The sequence below is a fragment of the Cervus elaphus genome, chromosome 16 (assembly GCF_910594005.1).
Source record: "Cervus elaphus chromosome 16, mCerEla1.1, whole genome shotgun sequence".
In the NCBI taxonomy this organism is placed as follows: Eukaryota; Metazoa; Chordata; class Mammalia; order Artiodactyla; family Cervidae; genus Cervus; species Cervus elaphus.
In genome coordinates, this window is record NC_057830.1 from 20,501,713 (window position 1) to 20,522,460 (window position 20,748).

At 41.9% G+C, this 20,748-nt stretch overlaps 1 protein-coding gene and 1 long non-coding RNA gene across 4 annotated transcripts in view; one reads left to right on the forward strand and one right to left on the reverse strand.

Moving 5' to 3' along the window:
- LOC122709949 overlaps positions 1 to 20,748 on the forward strand; it is a 163,980-nt gene that overhangs the window by 3,599 nt on the left and 139,633 nt on the right. The gene's annotated exons all lie outside the window — the stretch shown is intronic.
- PLPPR1 (phospholipid phosphatase related 1) overlaps positions 992 to 20,748 on the reverse strand; it is a 552,374-nt gene continuing 532,617 nt past the window's right edge. For both annotated transcript variants that reach the window (XM_043927332.1, XM_043927331.1), the window contains 4 exons: positions 15,130 to 15,380; positions 10,772 to 10,948; positions 8,051 to 8,182; positions 992 to 2,118 (listed from right to left, as the gene is read on the reverse strand). In XM_043927332.1, coding sequence (XP_043783267.1) covers positions 2,086 to 2,118; positions 8,051 to 8,182; positions 10,772 to 10,948; positions 15,130 to 15,380 — 593 coding nt within the window. In that variant the 3' untranslated portion in view covers positions 992 to 2,085. The remainder of the gene's footprint in view (positions 2,119 to 8,050; positions 8,183 to 10,771; positions 10,949 to 15,129; positions 15,381 to 20,748) is intronic.

The window sequence follows — 20,748 nt, forward strand, 5'->3', positions numbered from 1 at the left end:
CACCACCCTGAACCACATAAGTAGGTGATGATGTGAAAAAAACCTCTGAGAAGATGCAGACTTGGTTCAGAGACATTTTAACGTAGTGGAAAGAATGGAATTTGGAGTCAGGCAAACCTGGATTCCAACATTACTGCTGATGTATATAACACCACCTTGGAGTTGTTACAGCTTCTTTGAGTTCACTGTTTATACATGTGTGTATAGTTATTTAATTTTAATTGGAGGATAATTGCTCTACGATATTGTATTGGTTTCTGCCATACATCAACATGAATCAGCCATAGGTTTAGTTGTGTCCCCTGCCTCATGAACCGCCCCCCCCCCCCCCCCCCCCACCATTGCACCCCTCTAGGTTGTCACAGAACACCAGTTTTTGTCTCATTCAACAAATTCCCACTGGCTATCTGTTTTACATACGGTCATCTTTGTGTTTCCATGCTATGCTCTCAATTCGACCCATCCTCTCTTTTTCCCACTGTGCCCAAAAGTCTGTTCTCTATATCTGGGTTCACTGTTTTGAACAACCAGATTATGGTTGTGGTTTAGCATTGGGGATGAGTAGGGCTTTCAACACTTCCCTTTCTTGCCCACTTCCCCAACTTTTAGTCTGATGTCTCTCAAAAGATGGTGTGAGTGTTTATACATGTAAGTGCAAATAAGTTTAGGCCAGAATGAGATGCAGGATGAGTTTTAGCAGAGTCAAAATGACTGAATTTTTACTGATGCCTTAGAAGTATCTATGGGAAGACTGAAGACAAAGGTAGCTTGCTAGAAAACCAGAATGTGCTTCTGAGTGTCTTAAATACACAAATTATTTGGCCTAAGCACACATACTTCTTCATGAAAGGACATATCAGCCATGCCTCTATTATGACTGATCCCAATAGCCAGGGAATTGAAGAGGATAAACACTTACTGAGGTCACATCATTGTGAGTCTTCAAATACTCAGGGGATGAAGCATAAAACAAAGGACATGAGCCAAAATTCATTTTGTGAATAACTTTTTTCTTTAGAAAAAAAAAAATATGTACAAAAAAATCTCAGAAGAACCAACATGGAAGTGTTGAGAAAACATTCTGATAGATACAGACAAGGGAGCTCCTGCTCTCAAGGAAGTTACACGTTAGTTATTACCATGCTAGAAAAATGAGATGCAGTTAAAGTCCTAGAACAATTAAAAGCCCCAAAGTCAAGCTGTTGCTTTGGGGCTCTAGGTTGTAGATGCTCTGATACCCTCTCTGTAAAATAATACTGTGCAAACTGTAAAATATTCATTTTCATATAAAGTCCATACAATATGATATACAAAACTGAGTTGACAGGGGATGCTGGTACTGGCTGGTTTTTTGGGAAAGAAGGCTACAGTGTTACCTGCCAACCCAAGGGCATGATTACAGAAAGATCTTGAATTTCTTAACCAGGAGAGGCCATTATCTAAGGATCATACCAACATCCTGCCATTTCTTGTGTAAGAAGAATTTCCTGCCATTGCTTGTGTAACTTAGGTGATTTTTTTCTTATTAATATGTTACTTTAACTTGGGATGCAATCACATGTTAAGAAGTCAGAATATAAAGTCCTTTTTCAAAGTAATACTTCTTTCCACACAACTGATTTTGAGATTTACCATTAACCAACATTGTTTACCCTGCAACTCAAAAGTTTTTTTTAAAATTCAAAAATTCTGGAGGAGGCAGCAACTGTGATAATAAAAGATTAAAGTGAATTATTATATTTCATTTCAGTGTCTATAAAACTGATAAAAGAAGGTTTGTGTACAAATATCACAAAACAACATCAATCATTGAATAAATGTGGTTCTTCAATGCACACCTGAACAAGAAGAAAACTTTGTTTAAAATTCTGGCATAAATATATTAAAGCTGACCAAAAAAAAAAAAAAAATCAGGGCAAGCTACATCACTTCCTCATACAAAAAATGTACAAAACATTAGCCTCTAACTAGATAAACATAATACTTGTCTTCACAGTTTGATATCAAGTAACTGTGTCTTGAAGTATCGAATTGGAGGGTGATTAAAAAAAAAAAAAAAAAACAGCTTGTGACACGTCAGCCGTTTCAGGTAACTTCGGTCATGGAGGCAGAGTGATTCTGCAAACATAAGCAGATACAATCTTAGTTGACTCATGTACACACTCTCACTTCCCTCAATATCCCCTTGATTCCTGTCTCAAGTTCACAGTCTGTTCCTGCTCCCTGACGTGTGTTTCCAAGGCCCCTCAACTTTTTACCTCTTCTATTAAACCTTCCCTGATTTTTTTCAGCCAAAATAAACTCATCTGTCTTGTATTATACTTAATTATATTCTATGAAACATTTGAAGATCTCAAAGTAGTTTTAGCTGCATCCTACATTTTTTTTTTTTTTAGTGTTGTGGTTTTAATTTTGAACATTTCTAATCTTTGAAAAATTTCCATATGATGTATTCTGAGCCATGAATTTTCAGAGCGGTGAGTTTAATGTTTTCAAATGTATAGCAGTTTTGGTTTAAGGTATCTTTGAATTTCTGGAGAATGGCATCTGTGTGATCTATTGAATAGATTTTTTTTTTACACAAATTTTTTTAAATTGTGAAAATATAACACTGAATGCTTTTAAAGTTTCTTGATTGGCTTTATAGTCTTACATGTAGTTTGTTTTAAATGTTTGTGTTTTGAGGATTATATATTGACTTAGATGAACCTTATTAACTTTTTACTATATTTTGTTTGCTTATTACTGAAGAAAGTGTTAAAATCTATGATTGCCATTTTATCCACTTTTACTTGTAGTTCTGTTAATTTTTGTTTATGTGCTTCGTTCATAACAACCCTTATCTCTTGTTTTATATAACATTTATAATCCCACCTTTTTTCAATCCCATCTTTTGTTTGAACTTAAAATTCCCAGTTTATGGTACTGATAATACCTTAAGAAATGGTGGCTTTAGAGCTAATTGATTATTATGGGATTCCAGACTCCTGTTTGTTTTTAGGACATTAGAGAATCATATTCTTGAGAGGGCAAACGTGAATTTTAGAAACTGAGTATTCCATATTTCTCAAGGTACTTTTATCTACCGTATTTGTGAAAACTGAGGTTTTTGCATTTCTTGCTATAATGTGAAAAACTTATGCTTTTGCTTTTATAGTATGCTTCCTTAAAAAAAACTTTCATCAATAGCTTGGTCATTTATATGTTTTTAAGATTTCATTTAAGAGTGAATGGTAAAGATAAAGTTGTTCAACAGCCTAAGATAACTAACTTGGTGACTTTGTACAGATTTCTTTAACTCTCCAAGTCTTTTTTTTTCTCTCCTATTTATGATATGAAGTCTATAAGCATTAGAATTCCTGTGGGATGATTTTCTTACATGGCTTTTCACCCCAGAATGGCTGAATCAGAATCTCCTGGAATAAGGTCATAAGCATGTGGGTCCTGGGATAGAGTGGATCCTTTCGTTGTTACTGTTGTTAAAGAAAAATATAGCTCATCTCCCCCTTGCACACATCAGGAGACACGAGACTTCATACCACACAGTGAGTTAACACATTGGCTCCTCTCTCATTTCTTTGTTAATATAAACTGTGTTCAACAAGAACACATTTGCTCAACATTAAGCTTGATTTCGCAGGTGGAAATGGGCATGAGGCTGCAGGGCGAGGAGAGCTCGGAGCAGGTCTCCAGGATACAACTCTGTGGGGTTGCAAAATCACACTTTGGAAACGTGACCATTTTTGTTTCATTTGGATTCTACAGTTTTTTTTTTCCCCATTTATTTTTATTAGTTGGAGGCTAATTACTTTACAATATTGTAGTGGTTTTTGTCATACATTGACATGAATCACCCATGGATTTAAAAGTATTCCCCACACAGGATTCTACAGTTTTTTACTTTCTGGTGTCTCTTTAGTCCTGGGGAAAGATATTAGAGAATGTACTGTCTCAGTCACAGAAGGCCAAGAATTTAAATTTGAGCTGATCGTTTAGAGGGGAAGAGAGAAGCAACCTGGGGCAGCCTGCAGCCCTGGGGCTCCGTGTGGCAAAGGAGAAAGTGTGTCTCGGGGGGACAAAAGGGAGGGTGAGGGGTTCCCTCCCCAGCGAGGCGGTCTTCTCCTTGAGGTGCTCAGAATGGCGGGATGGATTTCTCATGTGAGAATGTGTGCCCTAAAGAGAGGTTCATGTCTTCTCTCAGAGCTCCAGAGTCCTCCTCCTGGGAAGACGGCTCTATCCCCAAAACTACAAAGGAGCAGCCGTTTCTAGTAGAAGCCATGGCCACTGCTATCACACAGGAAGCCTTGGCCCCCAGGGGAGAACACACGGCATGTTTGTTCTGGAAGAGCGGTGTTCAGTGTAAACTCTGCCGGGGCTGCGCACCTCAGCCCCACGCACTGGCCCCCGCAGCGTGTCTCCATATTCCATAGTGCAGAGAGCTGTAGATTTCAAAATGGAGTTTTCCTTAAACCTCAGGCTGTGCGGTGTAGAGAGCAAGCAGGGCCTTTAGGATTAGATGGGCCCGTGTCTTAATCTTTGCTGAGTGACCTTCAGCGTATTACTTAAACTCTCTGTGCCTTACTTCATCTATAAAATAGAAGAATAAGGCCAATTGCAGGATTATGGTAAAGATTGAATGTGATAACTTGCACCATATGCTCATTTCCTTTTCTTGACCCACAAATAAAGGGCATGTCCTTCTAACCACCCACGTGGAAAGCAGATGCTTGGATAGTGCACAAATGGCATGGAAGGCATTGCTTAAGAGGCAGTACTTTCCATCTGGCTTCCTGTAGCTTCATTGTGACCAGCCTGTAGAAGTCCCGTTCATCATTACTCATAAACTGTTTACTATGGAGGTTCAGATATTGACTGTAGTCCAATTTTGGGTTCTTGGTTTTGACTAAAGGGCCTAGTTCATATTTTGATTCTGGCTTGCATCTGTATTCATCTGACATTTATTTCACACCTAGTGAATGTCAGGAAATATGAAGAGTAAGAAGGACATGGTTCATAGGGTTTGTATCTTTAATCTCTTAGTTCCTGGGAGAGGCAGATATGAGGGCACTCCTGACATGAACTGTGAGGGGCAAATACACGTTGGGCCCTGAGGGTCCTTCAGCCGAAGCTTGGTATTCACAAAAGGCCTCAAACTGTGTGCAGATAAGGTGATACACACGGAAATAAAGACATGTGGACAGATTGCAAAAGTTCAGTGACTGCCTGTAGTGAATAATGATACATATATTTAAAGATTTTTAAAAACCTGTATTGTGGATTGGTCGGTTGCGTAGTCATGCCCTACTCTTTAAACCCCATAGACTGTAGCCTCTCAGGCTCCTCTGTCCATGGGATTCTCCAGGCAAGAATACTGGAGTGGGTTGCCATTTCCTTCTCAGGGGATCTTCCTGACCCAGGGACTGAACTCTTGTCTCTTGCTTCTTCTGCATTGGCAGGTAGATTCTTTACCACACCACGTGTGTGTGTGTGTGTGTGTGTGTGTGTGTGTGTGTATGTGTGTGTGCGTGCTAGTTGCTTAGTTGTATCTGACTGCATCACCTGGAAGCCCCTATAATTTCGGGTTTTGAAACCCTATTTTGGCACTTCATTTTTCAGTGTAAGCAGAATCCCCCAAAACATGGCCTGGGTGTCTCTTGGCTTAGTCAGCTACTAATGGTCCTGAGGAGAAAAGAGACATCTGGAGAAGGCTTCAGACAGAAGGTGACACTTGAGCAGTGCTGAGGTGGAAAGAAGGTGCTCTTAGACCAGGACATTCAGGGCAAGGTCAACAGCATTTACAAGGACAGACTACATGTTTGTGGAACTTGGCAAACATTTCAGCTTGCTTTTTAAATTCACCTTTGTCACTAGTTGCTTCATCTCAAAAAGAGAGGGAACCACTCTGACTTTGGGACCTTCCTGGTGGCTCAGATAGTAAAGCGTCTGCCTACAATGTGGGTAGACCTGGGTTCAATCCCTAGGTTGGGAGGATCCCCCTGGAGAAGGAAATGGCACCCCACTCCAGTACTCTTGCCTGGAAAATCCCATGGATGGAGGAGCCTGGTAGGCTACAGTCCATGGGGTCACAAAGAGTCTGACATGACTGAGCAATTTCACTTCACTACTCTGACTTCACTGGGTTTAAGAACATAGTTAGAAGAAAAACTAGAGTTTTTCATTATAAGGTTTCATTATTTAGCTAACTTGTCACTCAGCCTGCATTAACTGGCTGTATATAAATAAACCAGTGACAAAATTTTCAACATGTTATAGATTAGACCAAGTCAAAATTTTCACCTTAATATAGGTGAAGGCACCTAAAACAAAGCATTTGGTACTGGGTTTAATAGAGACTCCTAAATATTTTTTTCCCAAGGTGGAAATAGATTTTTTTCCTGGTTCATTAATAAAATTGGACTTCATTAAATGAAAACTTCATTAAAAGAAATAGGATAGTTTCTCAGATGTCTGATAGTTAATAATCTTTAGTGAAATATTTTATACTGTATTGATAGGAAGTATCTGATAAGTCCAGTGGGAGGAGATTTGCTTTCCTCTTGTATTCTATAAAGATTTAGTAAGGAGATGCCAAATACAATAAGACTTCAAGGTAAACAGACTATTACAGAAATAAACATTTTAGCAAGACTCAGCTACATGAAAATAAAATCCCTATTTTATTATTAGTTACCCCTCCTCTGTCTGCTCAAAGAACTATTCACCCCGACTCTCCCACTTGCTTGCTATGAGTCTTGGGTGAGTAATTTCATATTGCTATCTTCCTATTCCCCTCTCTCTGTGAAATGGGAATTGCACTACCAATTCAGTAAAAAAAAATACCAATTCAGTTCAAAAAATACATATATTTGTAAAGCACTTAGCAACTGTCTCAGGCAAAAGTCAGGCTTTATACCATGTATCAGGGCTCATTTTGGCTGGCACATCTCTGTCTTTCGCTGCCTTACAATAAATTTTTTCTTCATTTGTGTCCACAGAACACTTTGTGCATCTGATTCAGCATGCCATATTATGATTATTCATTTATATACAGGGCTACCCAGGTGGCAGAGTGGTAAAGAATCTACCTGCCAATGAAGGAGATGCCAGTTCTATCCCGGGGTCGGAAAGATCCCCTGGGGTAGGAAATGGCAACCCACTTCAGTATTCTTGCCTGGAGAACTCTATGGACAGAGGAGCTTGGCAGGCTACAGTCTATGGGGTCACAAAGAGTCGGGCACAACTGAGCATGCGTGCATTTATATACACCTTTCCTGATTATCTGTATGTTCCTTGAGCATAAAGACTGTGTGGCTAGTTGTCGTCTTTATCTCTGGCATGAAGCAATGTCCTGGGGTAAATAAGGTCCTAATGTAAACAGTAAGTACTGTTGCATTGAATTTTTGATGGTCATCAAAAGAGATTCAAAAGGATATTTAGTTACCTTTTTTAATGTGCTTCCAGTTTATATCTATCATGGAATGTAACAAAGCATTTCTTTCCAAGTGTTGTCCTACATACTAAATTGAATTGGCCTCCCACAAGAGTTGGTCTAAGTTTCACAAGTGTGTTATTACATTGAAGGTCAAGATATCCTGAAGCAGCTGGGGTTTAAGTTAGACATTACTAAGAACCTCCTGAGGATTCATGATGCCCATGCCCTGAAAGGAATATGGGACTAATTGAGGGAAGCTGTGAAGTTTTTGAGGGCCTTTATGTCAGATTTTTATTGTGGGTTTTTTTTTGTTTTGATGTGGACCATTTTTAGGGTCTTTATTGAATTTGTTTCAATATTATTTCTGTTTTATGTTTTGGTATTTTTGGCCACGAGAGGCACGTGGGATCTTAGTTCCCTGACTAGGGATTGAACCCACACCTTCTGCACTGGAAGGCGAAGTCTTAACCACTGGATTGCCAGGGAAGCCCCCAGATTTTCATTGTCGCTGGGTGGATTCAGTTGCGTCCTGTTTCCACTAGAGGAGGGGTTAGCTGACCTCCCAGATAACGAGCCTGCAGCCTCCAGGTTCTGTCGGCTGAAACCACTTTACTGTACCTGTGCGCTTAAGGTTTCCAGGGGGCTTTCTACCCTCGGGAAAGCCATGAGGGGTACTCCACGGGGGTCCTCGGGCTTGGGTTTGGAAGGCGATCCTTGTGTTCCTTTAAAGTTATGGACCACACACATTCCCTGTGGGATGAGGGGAAAAAAGATTAGGGTCAGACTGCAGCCATCAATGCCTGGCTATCGCTGTGGGTGGCCGGCCTGCCCCTGAGAATGTCATTGCACAGTGACCTTTGAGCCAGTGGGTAGGGACCATGGAAAGACCTGGGGCATGGGCCAGGCTGTCTACTGCTGAGCATGTTTGGGGTGATGAGGAAGCATCTGTTTGATCACCAGATGGCCAGGGATACTCAATCTACCCCCACTGAACTTGTTTCCTGACCTGTAAAAATGGGAATAACACCTGCCTTGTAGATTCACATTTAAAAGACATGACGCATGTAAACCATTTGACTACTCAACATTCTTATAACGGAGGTGCTGTTATCCTCTCCAATTTAGATAAGGAGGTACAGAGAATTTAGATAACTTTCCCAAGGCTACATAAACTCCATAGCCTCTAAATCAGTCCACTGTAGGATTTGGCTTCTTAAGTGCCAAGTGAAGTCGCTCAGTTGTATCTGACTCTTTGCGACCCCATGGACTGTAGCCCACCAGGCTCCTCCATCTGTGGAGTTTTCTAGGCAAAAATACTGGAGTGGGTTGCCATTTCCTTCTCCAGGGGATCTTCCTGACACAGGGATCGAACCCGGGTCTCCCACGTTGCAGGTAGAGGCTTTACTATCTAAGCCACCAGGGAGGCCCCTCAAAGGGGTTTTCATTGACATACTATTGATCCCTCTCTGAGTCATCTGTATTCTCTCCCCCTTTTAAGAAGCACCCTAGGGGAAATACCCTCTGAGAGATCAGTGTCTCAGGATCACTCGGCACCACTTTTGCTGCCGCTTCACAGAGAATGTGCATTTAAGTCTCCCATCTCAAAAAGAATTTTGAATTCAAGTGGAGCTTGCCAGTGTTCTGAGTAAACGTGAGCATTTTCTGTGTGTATCTGAGCAGGTAAAAAACGTTGGGGAACTCTGAGTTAGAAGTTGGGAGAGGCATATGTGCCTTTTGTATGTTGGGGAGGACATGTATGCAGAATCCCTGTATGGAAGGGATAGGACAAGGAGAAGTTAGGTCACAGGCCTGTGAAATCCATCTACATGTGATGTTAGTCTCAATGGGTGCCTTGGACCAGAAAGGGCAGAATGGGAGGAGGTACAGCAGGCTCTGATGATTTCTGTCTGCTAGGAGAAGCTTGCTGAATGTTATTAGGAGACTAATTTCATCATGCACAGCATCTTTAAGTCTAGTGATTTACTATAAACCTTCTGGGTATATTTTAAATCCTTAAATATATATATATATGCACACATATATACACACATATGTATTTATATAAATTTATTTTTGGCTGTGCTTGGGCTTCATTGCTGCTCAGGCTTTTCTCTAGTTGTGATGAGTGGGAGCTACTCTTTAGTTGCGTTGTGCTGGCTTCTTACTGTAGTGGTTGATCTTGGTGCAGAGCACAGGTTGGGAAGCCCAGTCCTGGACTATATTTTTAAAAACTGTACCTCCATGGTATGTCCGTGCAATGGAATATTATGTAGCAAGAGAAAGGAATTACTGATACAACATGGATGAATCACAAAATAATTATGCTGAATGAGGGAAGCTAGGAAAAAACACATATATATTATATAATTCCATTAACATTAAATCTTACAGTAACCTAATACAGAAGATCAGTGATTGCTTAGGAATGAGGGGGAGGGAAGGGTGGGAGAGAAAGTGGTATCTGAAGGTCAAAATTGATCACGTTATACAATTCCTGTACCATTTATTATATGCCTAGCTTCCTTGGTGACTCAGATGGTTAAGAATCTGCCCGCAATGCAGGAGACCCAGGTTCTATCCCTGGGTCGGGAAGATCCCCTGGAGAAAGAAATGGCAAACCACTCCAGTATTCTTGTCTGGAGAATTCCATCGACAGAGGAGCCTGGTGGACCACAGTCCACGGGATTGAAAAGAGTTGGATATGACCGAGTGGCTAACACTTTCACTTTATCACACCTCAAATCTATAAAAATTAACCAAAACCCTTCTTCAGGAAGTGTTATGTGGTTGAGAAGTCACTTATAGCAGAAATAAGATGCCCAGGAGGCATGTTCAGATAATAACAGGGGTCCCCTGAGTGCGATTAGCTGAGGGTTTTCCTATTTCTGAGTGGGACTTGCAAATCTGGGCCAGAGTGGAGTTTCTCGAAATGCTGGAGAAGGAGCTGCCTGCTTCCATCAATACTTTGTTCTCTGTTCTTCCCCCAAGCGGCACTTAGCTTATGCTGCTGGTATGTCTCTGAGCAAGTATTTAAAGAATCATGGCTTGAAGGTACACTGAATTTTTGCTAGTCTGCCCAGCCCCAGCCCCAAGGACAGGGTGGGAAGCAGTGGAGCAAGCCATCCTTCCTGGAGTGATCATACTCCTGGCCCGCAGAGGGACTATGCAGTCATATTTCTGAAAGCAAGGACGCAGGGTACTCGCTGAGTAACTGCAGCAAGTTGAGGCTGGTGGAGCGTGGACTGAGACCGTGGAGTCTGGGCAGCCTGACTTACCAGGATCTTGGGCAATGTTTCAGAGAGCACCAGAGCGGGAAAAAAGTAGAGGAAGCTGACCTACCAGAAACAGGGCGACCGCAGTGCCCAGGATGAAGCCTGCGATCACGTCAGAGCAGTGGTTCCGATACTCGGAGACCCGGTTGAGGCCCGTCAGGAAGGCTGTGCAGAGGGTCCCGAGGCACAGCACTGGCTTGGCCAGTCGGCTGCTTTTCGTCTTGATTGTGCTTGTGATGTACATCTAGGTGAGGACAGAGACCGGGAGTGACCGGCAGCCTCCGCACACGGTGCACATACACACGCACACGGACACACACCAACACACACAGATGGGCCCACACCAAAGCATGAACGATGAATGAATGAACACTCATCTCAGTGCTTTACATTCTGGTGGGCGTGGGAACAGAATTACAGTGACATGGATGACTGCATAATCAGGTCCAGAGCATGCAGTTTTTATGGTACAAACTAAAGAATCACTTGGAGTGTTAATAAACCCATATGAGAATCTCAGATGCCAGAAAATCTTCTATGAGGATTAATTTTATGGAGAAGACCAGGTAAGGGAGTAGCAATACATTTCATTTTTTGTGTCCCCCATAATCCTAGCTACTTCTTCACACTTTCAATGAATATGAAAGCATTGACTTCCAAACCAGTTTGTAACATAGATAGGTTTCAGTTGTGCTGGGAAATTGATTCTCACATTGCTTGGGATGGCTGTGATCAGTTCTATTCATTCATTTACTTGAGCATGTTTTAAAATTTTCCATGTGGGCGTAAAAAAGGTTGGGAAGACCTGATGTTAGTAAATGATGATACAATTTTTGACACGTGAGACATACTCTGTTTTTATGACATTGTGAGGAGCTGAGTAAGACTTAAATATTTTGCAGGCTCGGTTACCAAATATGTCCCTGGTGGCTTGGACTAAGCAAGATATGCCTCTTCGAAACACACACTTTGTCACACAAACTTTGGTAATGGTTGTAAGAAACCACTAGAGGGCGCAATTGCTCTATTGTCTCTGTCTTAGTCTCATTATGCCCAACTCTGCAACCCCATGGACTGTAGCCCACCAGGCTCCTCTATCCATGGGATTCTCCAGGCAAGAATACTGGAGTGGGCTGCTATTCCTTTCTCCAGGGGACGTTCCTGACCCAGGGACCAAACCCGGATCTCCGGCATTGCAGATTCTTTACCATCTGAACCACCAGGAAAACCTTAACACGTGTGCTAAATGAGTTTGTGACTCAGAAAAATAGTATGCCAATACTCAAGTTACAGTATAGTGTGCTTGTATGGCCTGAACACCTATAAGTTCAAATAGATACATTTTAAAATATTTTAGTGGAAACTTAATTTCCTAGGATGATCCTTCAGCATTGGTGTGAATACAGGAAGATGGGATTTTCTCTACTATATGTAACACATACCCTACAAAACTGTGGTTAGATCAGAGTTATATAAATTAGAGCGTATCATCACACCATTCTGAGGCTGAGTAGGAAATGTTATTTAGCACATTAATGATGAAAGATGTATTAATATGTCTTTTGGTACCGAATGTTATTGACCAGAGACATAGTTGTTAGAGCTTAAAATTGATAGAGTTCATTACACAACTTATGATAATAATAATTATAACTTATAATATTTATCATGTTATGATAATTATCATTATCATTCACATTTTACTCCATTCAATTTTTGTTCCAATGCTGTGTATATTATAAATGCAAGTTTATTGCTGTAAAATTTTCAAAAATGATACATTGTGAAATTTTGAGTGAAGAATTTTATGCACATACTTTATCTGATTGTCTAAGCGGCATATATACTAATGTGTCAAAAGATGATAGTTCTTCAGAATATAGTTCTGATTCAGACAGTGTGAATATTAGACCAGCAAAAAGACAAAAAAACCTTAGTGATCAAGTCTGATATGGAAAGTGATAGATAAAACTCAAGGTGTTGGAGAAGACTTTACAGGTGTGTCAAGTATAACTATTAAATGCAGTAACCCACCAAGTCTTAGTTAAATAACAATTAATTTTTGGCTGGCCAAAATAAAAATCGCTGGCCATAGGTATTGGTTTTTGCAAAAATCCCCTAGTCAATAATGGGTTAAATTCTATATATATATTTAAATTTAGTGTTTTATGCTTCTATATTGTTTTTAAATTATAGCCTTTATAAATCTTACAAGATTACAAACTATTAAAACATGGGCCTATGGTTCATTAGTATTCTTCACAGTATTAACTAGTACTTAGGAAATCCTTGTTGAGTGATTTCTGAAAGCACACATAATAGGCACTCAGAGATGTTTACATAATTGGAATCTTGTATCAGGGTTTATCTGATTATAGTCTGTCTGTGGGGCATGATTTGAATTGGATTATATCTGAATCCTTGAAAACACGTGCTCTACCAGCATATATTCTGAGTAAGATGACTATACTTCTTTCTTCTCAAGAGAAATTTATATTTCACTTGATGAGACAGTAGCTTAGGATGAGTAACAGATTGGTTTTTGTAACGGTGTTGTAAAAATTGATTTCATACGACAATGACTTAAGTCTGATAAAAATACAGGAACGGGTGCAAGACCACATTGTTTCATATAACTTAGGTTCTAGATAAGTTCTAGATAGTCTAGGATACCAATTGATACAATATTTTGAAAGCTGGAAATTATGCCAAATGCCTGAAAAGACCTTGTTTAAAAAATACCTGGCATAGATTTTTTTTTTTTTTTTAGTGGGTGGGGAAAAGTCAAGAAACTTCATTGAGCTAAACTGGTCTGTTTTTAAATCAAGGCTGCTGTATTGTTTACATTCATGTTTCCTTAATGTGGGGGTAGCTGAAATCATTTTTGCCATGTATTCATTAAAGAGTAAATCTAAAAGAAATAGACTTATTTTGGAAAGTTGATCCTATAGATGTGATTCTATAAATTGGACACAAAAGAACCATTGTTCTAAAGAGACTATTCAGCAATTTCTTTTAAACTACACTAAATGGACCAGACCTGTAGTCAGTCACCTTTACTCCTCCCTGAATTTAGGACAATGTTTGGGATGATGGCATGGACACGCTTCCATCAGAAGCAGATGCAGTGGGCAGTGAGGTTACTGTCATTGGAGGGGAACGTGCTCCTGGGGGCTGGGGTGAAGGCTCACGGGGAGTTTCCAGGAAGACTGCAGAGCTTGAAAGTGGTCTTTGCTCTGCCTTCTCCTTATCTCACCTTTCACCCAAGAATCTCTAGACTAGTAGTACCCTAAATATAAAGTAAGTTGAATGAAAAGGGATGTTTTTAGCCAATAGTCACTCATCCATAGGTAAATACACATGATATCCATTAGTGGAACGTTTGCATTGATCCCTCTACTGCAACACATTGGGTTCTACAGAAGCAGAGGTCAGGCAAAGGTGAAATGAGGTCATTTCTATGCATGCTGTCACTTCAGTCATGTCTGACCCTTTGTGACCCTACAGACTATAGCCTGTCAGGCTCCTCTGCCCATGGGATTCTCCAGGCAAGAATACTGGAGTGGGTTGCCATGCCCTCCTCCAGGGAAGCTTCCCAACCGAGGGATTGAACCCATGTCTCTTACGTCTCCTTCAGTGGCAGGCGGGTTCTTTACCACTAGTGCCACCTAGGAAGCCCTAGGTTATTTCCAAAGTGGGGCGGAATTAAAGAGCAGGAAATATAGACGGACACCATTTCTTCCATTTTAAGATGTTAGACACACTTTTGCGCTTTCTCTTTGACGAGGCCACAAAGTTTAGACTATTATACCCCAGTGGGGGCAGTCAAGAGATTTTGTGATCTAGAGAACAGTGAGAAGTGAACTGTTGGATTTTGGGGGTCTTGCAGGATTGCCCATCTGTTCTGCTAAAGTGTCAAAGAGTGTTAGGAGGAGCAGAGGAAAGCCCTGTCTTCATCTGGTATTGCACATTGCTTTGGGCAGGCATTTGCATGAGGCCTACATCTGCAATCTACAGACAAGCGTGAGGAATACGTGTTGTTCTGGAACCAACCAGAGCTTTGGCCCAGAGTGCTATTCTGGGCAGTGACAGAACCCCGTGCCCAATGCCAGGAGCCTGGGCCTCTGCTCTGACTGTGCTCTTAACAATTCTCTGGGCCTCAGTTTCTGCATCTGTAAAATGGGAGGCTGGGACTAAGTGATCATCAACAGTCATGCCAGAATTAATATCCTCTGGCAGGTCTTACATGGGGGTATTGAGGGTGGGGGCATGATAGAATGGAGGAGAAGCACATTGTCACATGACTTCAAAAGTCACCAGAAGTGACTGCCATGAAAGAAGTGATGAAAAAGGCAGTGGGGGGGGGGTGGGTGAGGATGGCAGAGACACCCGTTGCAGCCAAAACTCCACTCGGGTCATACTCACCGTGGCGTACAGGGCGGAGTAGATGCTCAGAGCAGCGTGTTTGGAGGGAAAGGACCTCCGCGCCTTCTCTATCACTTCCAGGTCCCCGGTGCAGATGTTCCCGTTGTTGATGAACTGGTGGTGCGCCCGGCAGTCTGTACTGGTGTAGTTGGGCTTGCACACCGTCAGGAAATACGGGGTCAGGTGCCCCGTGACCACTTGTCCAGCATTTACAAAAATGTCAGTAGCAAAAAGCCCAAAAGCAAATACTCCTATGAGGAGATTTAAAGCAATTAGGAATGGTGACATACACCATAAATTGGTTTTTGTCCCTGAGAGTAAAACAGCAGTGTGAGCTCATGACAACCTATCAGAAAGGTCCTCTCTGGGGTCAGACTGTCCCCTCACCTTTCCCTTTCCTGCTTCCTAAACCACTGTTTCTTCCAAATTGATGCAGTCACGCTGCTGGTAGCGCTTTACTGTTTTGCATCAATAAAGTAGAAGCAGCATGTTCTCATAGGAGGAATTGAATTTTGGAGTCACGTAGAGCTGGGCTCTAGGCACTGTTTTGGTGATTGGTTCACAGTGTAAGCTATCTTCTTTGAATCTTAGTACCCTAATCACAGAGTGGTTGCAGGGAATGATACCTCAGAAAAGAGTTAGAAAGATAAAATGTGTGCAAAATAACCCCTAGGGTGCCTGGCATTAAGTATTGTGTTGGCCAAAAAGTTTGAAAGGTGTTACGGAAAAACATGAGCGAACATTTTGGTCAACTCAATAGTTACTCAACATGGGTTATCTTGCCTTCTGCAGAGTATATCTTTTCCCTGGTCCTGTTGGAGATGCGAGTACTCCTCGAAGGAGTTATTATGGCAGGTGAGAGAGAATGAGTATGTTAGGAGTCGTCCTTCAAAGAAAGAAAGAGATCGCTCTAGAGAAACCCTGATTGAATTGAATGTCTCATTTGATGTTGGCAACAGAAAATGAGAATGTTGTTGACTGTATCGAATAACCAACTGAGTGGTTAAACCACCATGAATGCATCCTTTTACAGTTCTGGAGGTCAGAAATCCAAAATAGGTTTCACTGGGCTAACATCAAAGTGTTGGCAGGGCTGTGTTCTTTCTGGAAGCTCCAGAGCAGAACTTTTTCCTTTCTTTTCCCAGATTCTTACCTTCATTCCCTGACTTATGCCCCTGCTTCTAGCAATTGTATCGTAAGAGCTCTATTGCTGTTGTCACGTCTCCTTCCCTGACTATCTTGCTTCTCTTATAATGTTACATTGGTTACATTGTGTCTGCCTGAATAATCCAGGATAATCTCAAAATCCTTAGTCTGATCACACATGTACATTCCTGTTTGTCATGTAAAGTAACATGCCCACAGTTTCTAGGGATTAGGGCATAAACATTTTGGGGTGAGAAAGGCATCATTTTACCTACCATGCTGACTTGATCTGTTTGGCTAAGAATCCTGTAGGTAGGCTATACTTCTTGGATTTCATCTGTTCTCTGGTAAATTCCACAGGAATATAGGATTGCCCCTGACTAGCTTGGACAAAAATATGAATTCCTTATAGGAAGTTGTACTGTGGATTCTTTCAAAGGTTATGCATACATCTATAGAGTATCTGTTAAATGTATCAAGAGCAGCTGTGGAGAGCCAAGCTATACACAGGTTGTTTGAAGAGGTAAAGAAGACTTTGCCAGTGCATCTCAGCTGTGGGAGGAATTGGCAAGAGTGAGAGGCAGCATTAACCCTTGTAAATTTCAAGGGTCTGCTATAGGTTTTGATTAAATTTCTATCCAGTTTTGACTTCCATATTCAATGTCTTGAATCTGCAAATTGTGCTGATTTCAGCACCCAGAAGTCAATCCATTAGATCAGAAGTGAAGACAAGTTTGGCTGAAACCTTCATCCGGTTTCCATTTTGACTTGTATTGATTCTTATAATTTTCTTTTCTGTGGCTTTGCCAGGATGTGCTTTATCACAATGAGAACTGGCTCTTTTAATAGCTTCAGCTGACTGACACTCCTGGGTCTGACCTCTGAAACTAAGCATTCATTGATCATTCCTTTCACTCCCAGGTTCTGGTTAGCAATTTTTTATATCTTCGAGATACTCAAAGACCAGGTCTCTAGCCTTTTCAAGGGGCAATAAGTCTGTCTAGACATACTTTTCCAGGAAAACGAGGATAATTCATGATTTGAATAGAGAAAAGTGACAGCATTTTCCCCTGGCATTTTATTTGTTGGAGTGCCTCCAATTAGGGTGAATTCTTTCCGAGACATTTCTGAGGATTTCTAGGTTCCTCAGATGAGTATCTGAAATACCAGGTCTGTGGTCGCAGTGGGTCTGTGATGGGCAAATTTCTGCTTTGTTGTCGTGTGATACTGTTGCTGAAAGTTGCTTTCCCTTTTTCCCCTGGCCTCCCCTGGATTATGTCTGCTTCTCCTGATGGCTTAACAAGCATTTGCTTTCCAAACAGCTCATTCTGGTGTATTTGATGTAGCTTCAGAAGGGCAGCCCCAGGACTCCACCTGCCTGGCACATGCCATGCCAACAAAGTGTGGTGGAGCCTACCCTGGTGATTCACAGACAATGTCAGATCATGCAGGGCTTTTGTAAGGCATTCCAGGCATTCCTCTGTTAATCCTGAGCTGCTTGTGTGTATGTTACAAGCCTCAGAAGCTAAAAAGTGTTGCTTTTGTCCTTAGAGTCAGGTGGAACACTGTTTATGGCCTCCTCTACTGCAATATATGATTTGAAGGAGATGCTTTTGAAGTATCCTACCTTGGTGTCTAAAATTCTTTAAGTGTGATAATCTTTTTGAAGTTTTAACAGATACATTTTTCATTCCTATGACCCTCCCTAGCTGGTTCTGTTGATATTTAGCTTATGGCTCTGCTCCCAACAGTATTCCTTGCTTCAGGGAGCTAATCACACTTCTTTTTTAAAAAAATATTTTTATTTATTTGCCTACTCCAGACCTCAGTTGTGGCATGTGAGGTCTTTGGTTGTGGCATGTGAGATCTAATTCCCTAAATAGGGCCCCCTGTATTAGGAGTGCTGAGTCTTAGCAACTGGACCACCAGGGAAGTCCTTGATCACATTTCTGAGTGGATTTATAGCAGTCACAGAAGTCTAAAAGTAAAACTCTCTTAGCTTGCCAGAGCTATATGCTTGAGACAGGTACTGTTTTGTTTGGAATTCTGAAACGAATTGGATGGGAAAACCAAGAGCCATGGTCTAGAGGACAAGACCATTGAATTTCTAAAATAAACCCTGAAATGGGGAGATGTGGGAAGGATGTCTCCCAAGGAGGAGCTAGAAACTTACCTAGTCTGGCTGAAGGAGTGAAGGGGCTGTCCCCTTCCCTGCCCATGCTGGCTGTCAAACCCCAGGGGCAGGGCAACAGAAACCTCCAGAATGATTTTTGAAAATCAAGTTGAAGTCTGTCCTGTGCCTTCCAGGGTGTAGCTCAGGAGCTCTGCACATCTTTCAGAGAAGGTGCCTGTGTTAGCAGTGATGGATGAGGGTCAAATTGGTTGAGCCCTAGGGTACCCACAGGATCCATACATTCTGGTGTAGAATGGGGTGGGCACTTGTCAATCCATCAGGGGTGAGGGGCATTAGAATGCTCAGAGAACCAGGAGGTAGAAGCAGCCTGGCTTTAGGACAGAGACTGGCATTGTTGGTGAGGTCTATGGTTCCTGTTTTCTTTTTTTTCCCATTTATTTTTTTATTAGTTGGAGGCTAATTACTTTACAATATTGTAGTGGTTTTTGTTATACATTGATATGAATCAGCCATGGATTTACATGTATTCCGCATCCCGATTCCCCCCCCCCCCCCCACCTCCCTCTCCACCCGATCCCTCTGGGTCTTCCCAGTGCACCAGGCCCGAGCACTTGTCTCATGCATCCAGCCTGGGCTGGTGATCTGTTCTACCCCAGATAATATACATGTTTTGATGCTGTTCTCTCGAAACATCCCACCCTCGCCTTCTCCCACAGAGTCCAAAAGTCTGTTCTGTACATCTGTGTCTCTTTTTCTGTTTTGCATGTAGGGTTATCGTTATATGGTCCCTGTTTTGATGACATGGATCACCATGGTAACCTGAGCTTGCTGCCACTTTGTGGCCTAAAAGAATCTGACACACATCAGGCAAGTCAAAGGATGAAGAAAGAGGAAGATGAAAGTGTTAAAAATCCTTTCTCCTCCCTCTCAGGGTTTTACCTGGATTCTTTGGACAAATTAGGATCTTTCGTCACTGGTAAATGAGGACACAGAGGTGAAACTCTGTGACCCGCTTCTTGTCATGGGATCAGTTCAGGGTTCCATCCTTTTATTCAGCTGAGAAGGTTGTAGGGGAAACAGTGACGTAAGTAGGAAGCACGCATGACAAAGATCTTCTCGGCCACAGGTAACTGGGGTGCTGGCGAATGCTAACAAGGCCTCCTATCAGGATGTCTTTTTGCCTCCCAAACAAAGAACTGGTCAAAATGCAGAAATCAGACTGCTCGCTGCTGAGAAAGACACACAGGAGGCCTTCATTAGGAAGCCTAGACCCAGACCACAGAGTAATAATTAGCAGGGGCTGATGGGGTGAGCAAAGGAAGGAATATTTCCTTTTAGCCATAAAGAACCTGTGACCCGGAGGTGGAGCTTCTGAACTGAAGGCCAATTATTCTATATTAAATTGCAAGTGTGCGATTTTCCAGTTTAAAATGGCACTTTGCTGACAGACTCTAACAGAACACTTCTCAACTAAAATATACATGATGACAGTGAAAAAAAGATGGAAATTCAGAGTGCCAACTCAAAGGGATAATCAGTGAGGATTTCTGTCTCTCTTCCTTTCTCACATGTGCACACACACACCCAAGGTTTTATCTCATGAAAAACCCTAGCTTCTCTCTGAAGATCCATCATGGGAGAAAACCTAGGGAGATTTCCTTTCTCTCTTGTCTGCCCCCTACTCAGAGATCCGGGATTTAGATTGCTCAGAAAACAGGGATGCTGTCACTCCACTGGATGAGTTCCTTTTCCCCCTTGCTCTGCTAAATGTACTTAGAGACACGCTCCGGGACAACAGCTAGGCAGGCAGTGGCAGGGGCCCTGGTGCTGGCATCTTGCTTCTGAGTGGTTTAGACCTGCATGCGGTGGAGAGCAGCTTGTGCTGGGCGCCATAGCTTTGGGTGCATTGCATTGTCATGGCACTGGGGGGTAGGACGAGATGCCGGTTCAGTAGCTGAGGAGCTCCAGTAGGAAACCTGCTGATTTGGAATTGGACTCCGTGCTGTGCATGCCAACCTGCTCTCAGGCTTACGCTCTGAAGGTTGGACCAGGAGCAAGTCATTCTGTTCTTTCTTTTGAGGAAAACAGAATGTATAGATCTTGCCCCACCTAAACCTGAAGAGGCAGAAATAATCACACATCACATGGGATCTTGGGGAAAAAGCTACTCTTATTTTTTTTTACCTTGTATGATCAATTTATATGAAATGCCTAAAACAGGCAAATCCACAGATAGCAGAATAGTGAACATCAGGGTCTGGGGAGAAGGGAAAAACAGTGGGTGACTGCTAATAGGTATTGGTATTTTGGGAGGGATGAAGAAATTTTCTAGAATTAAA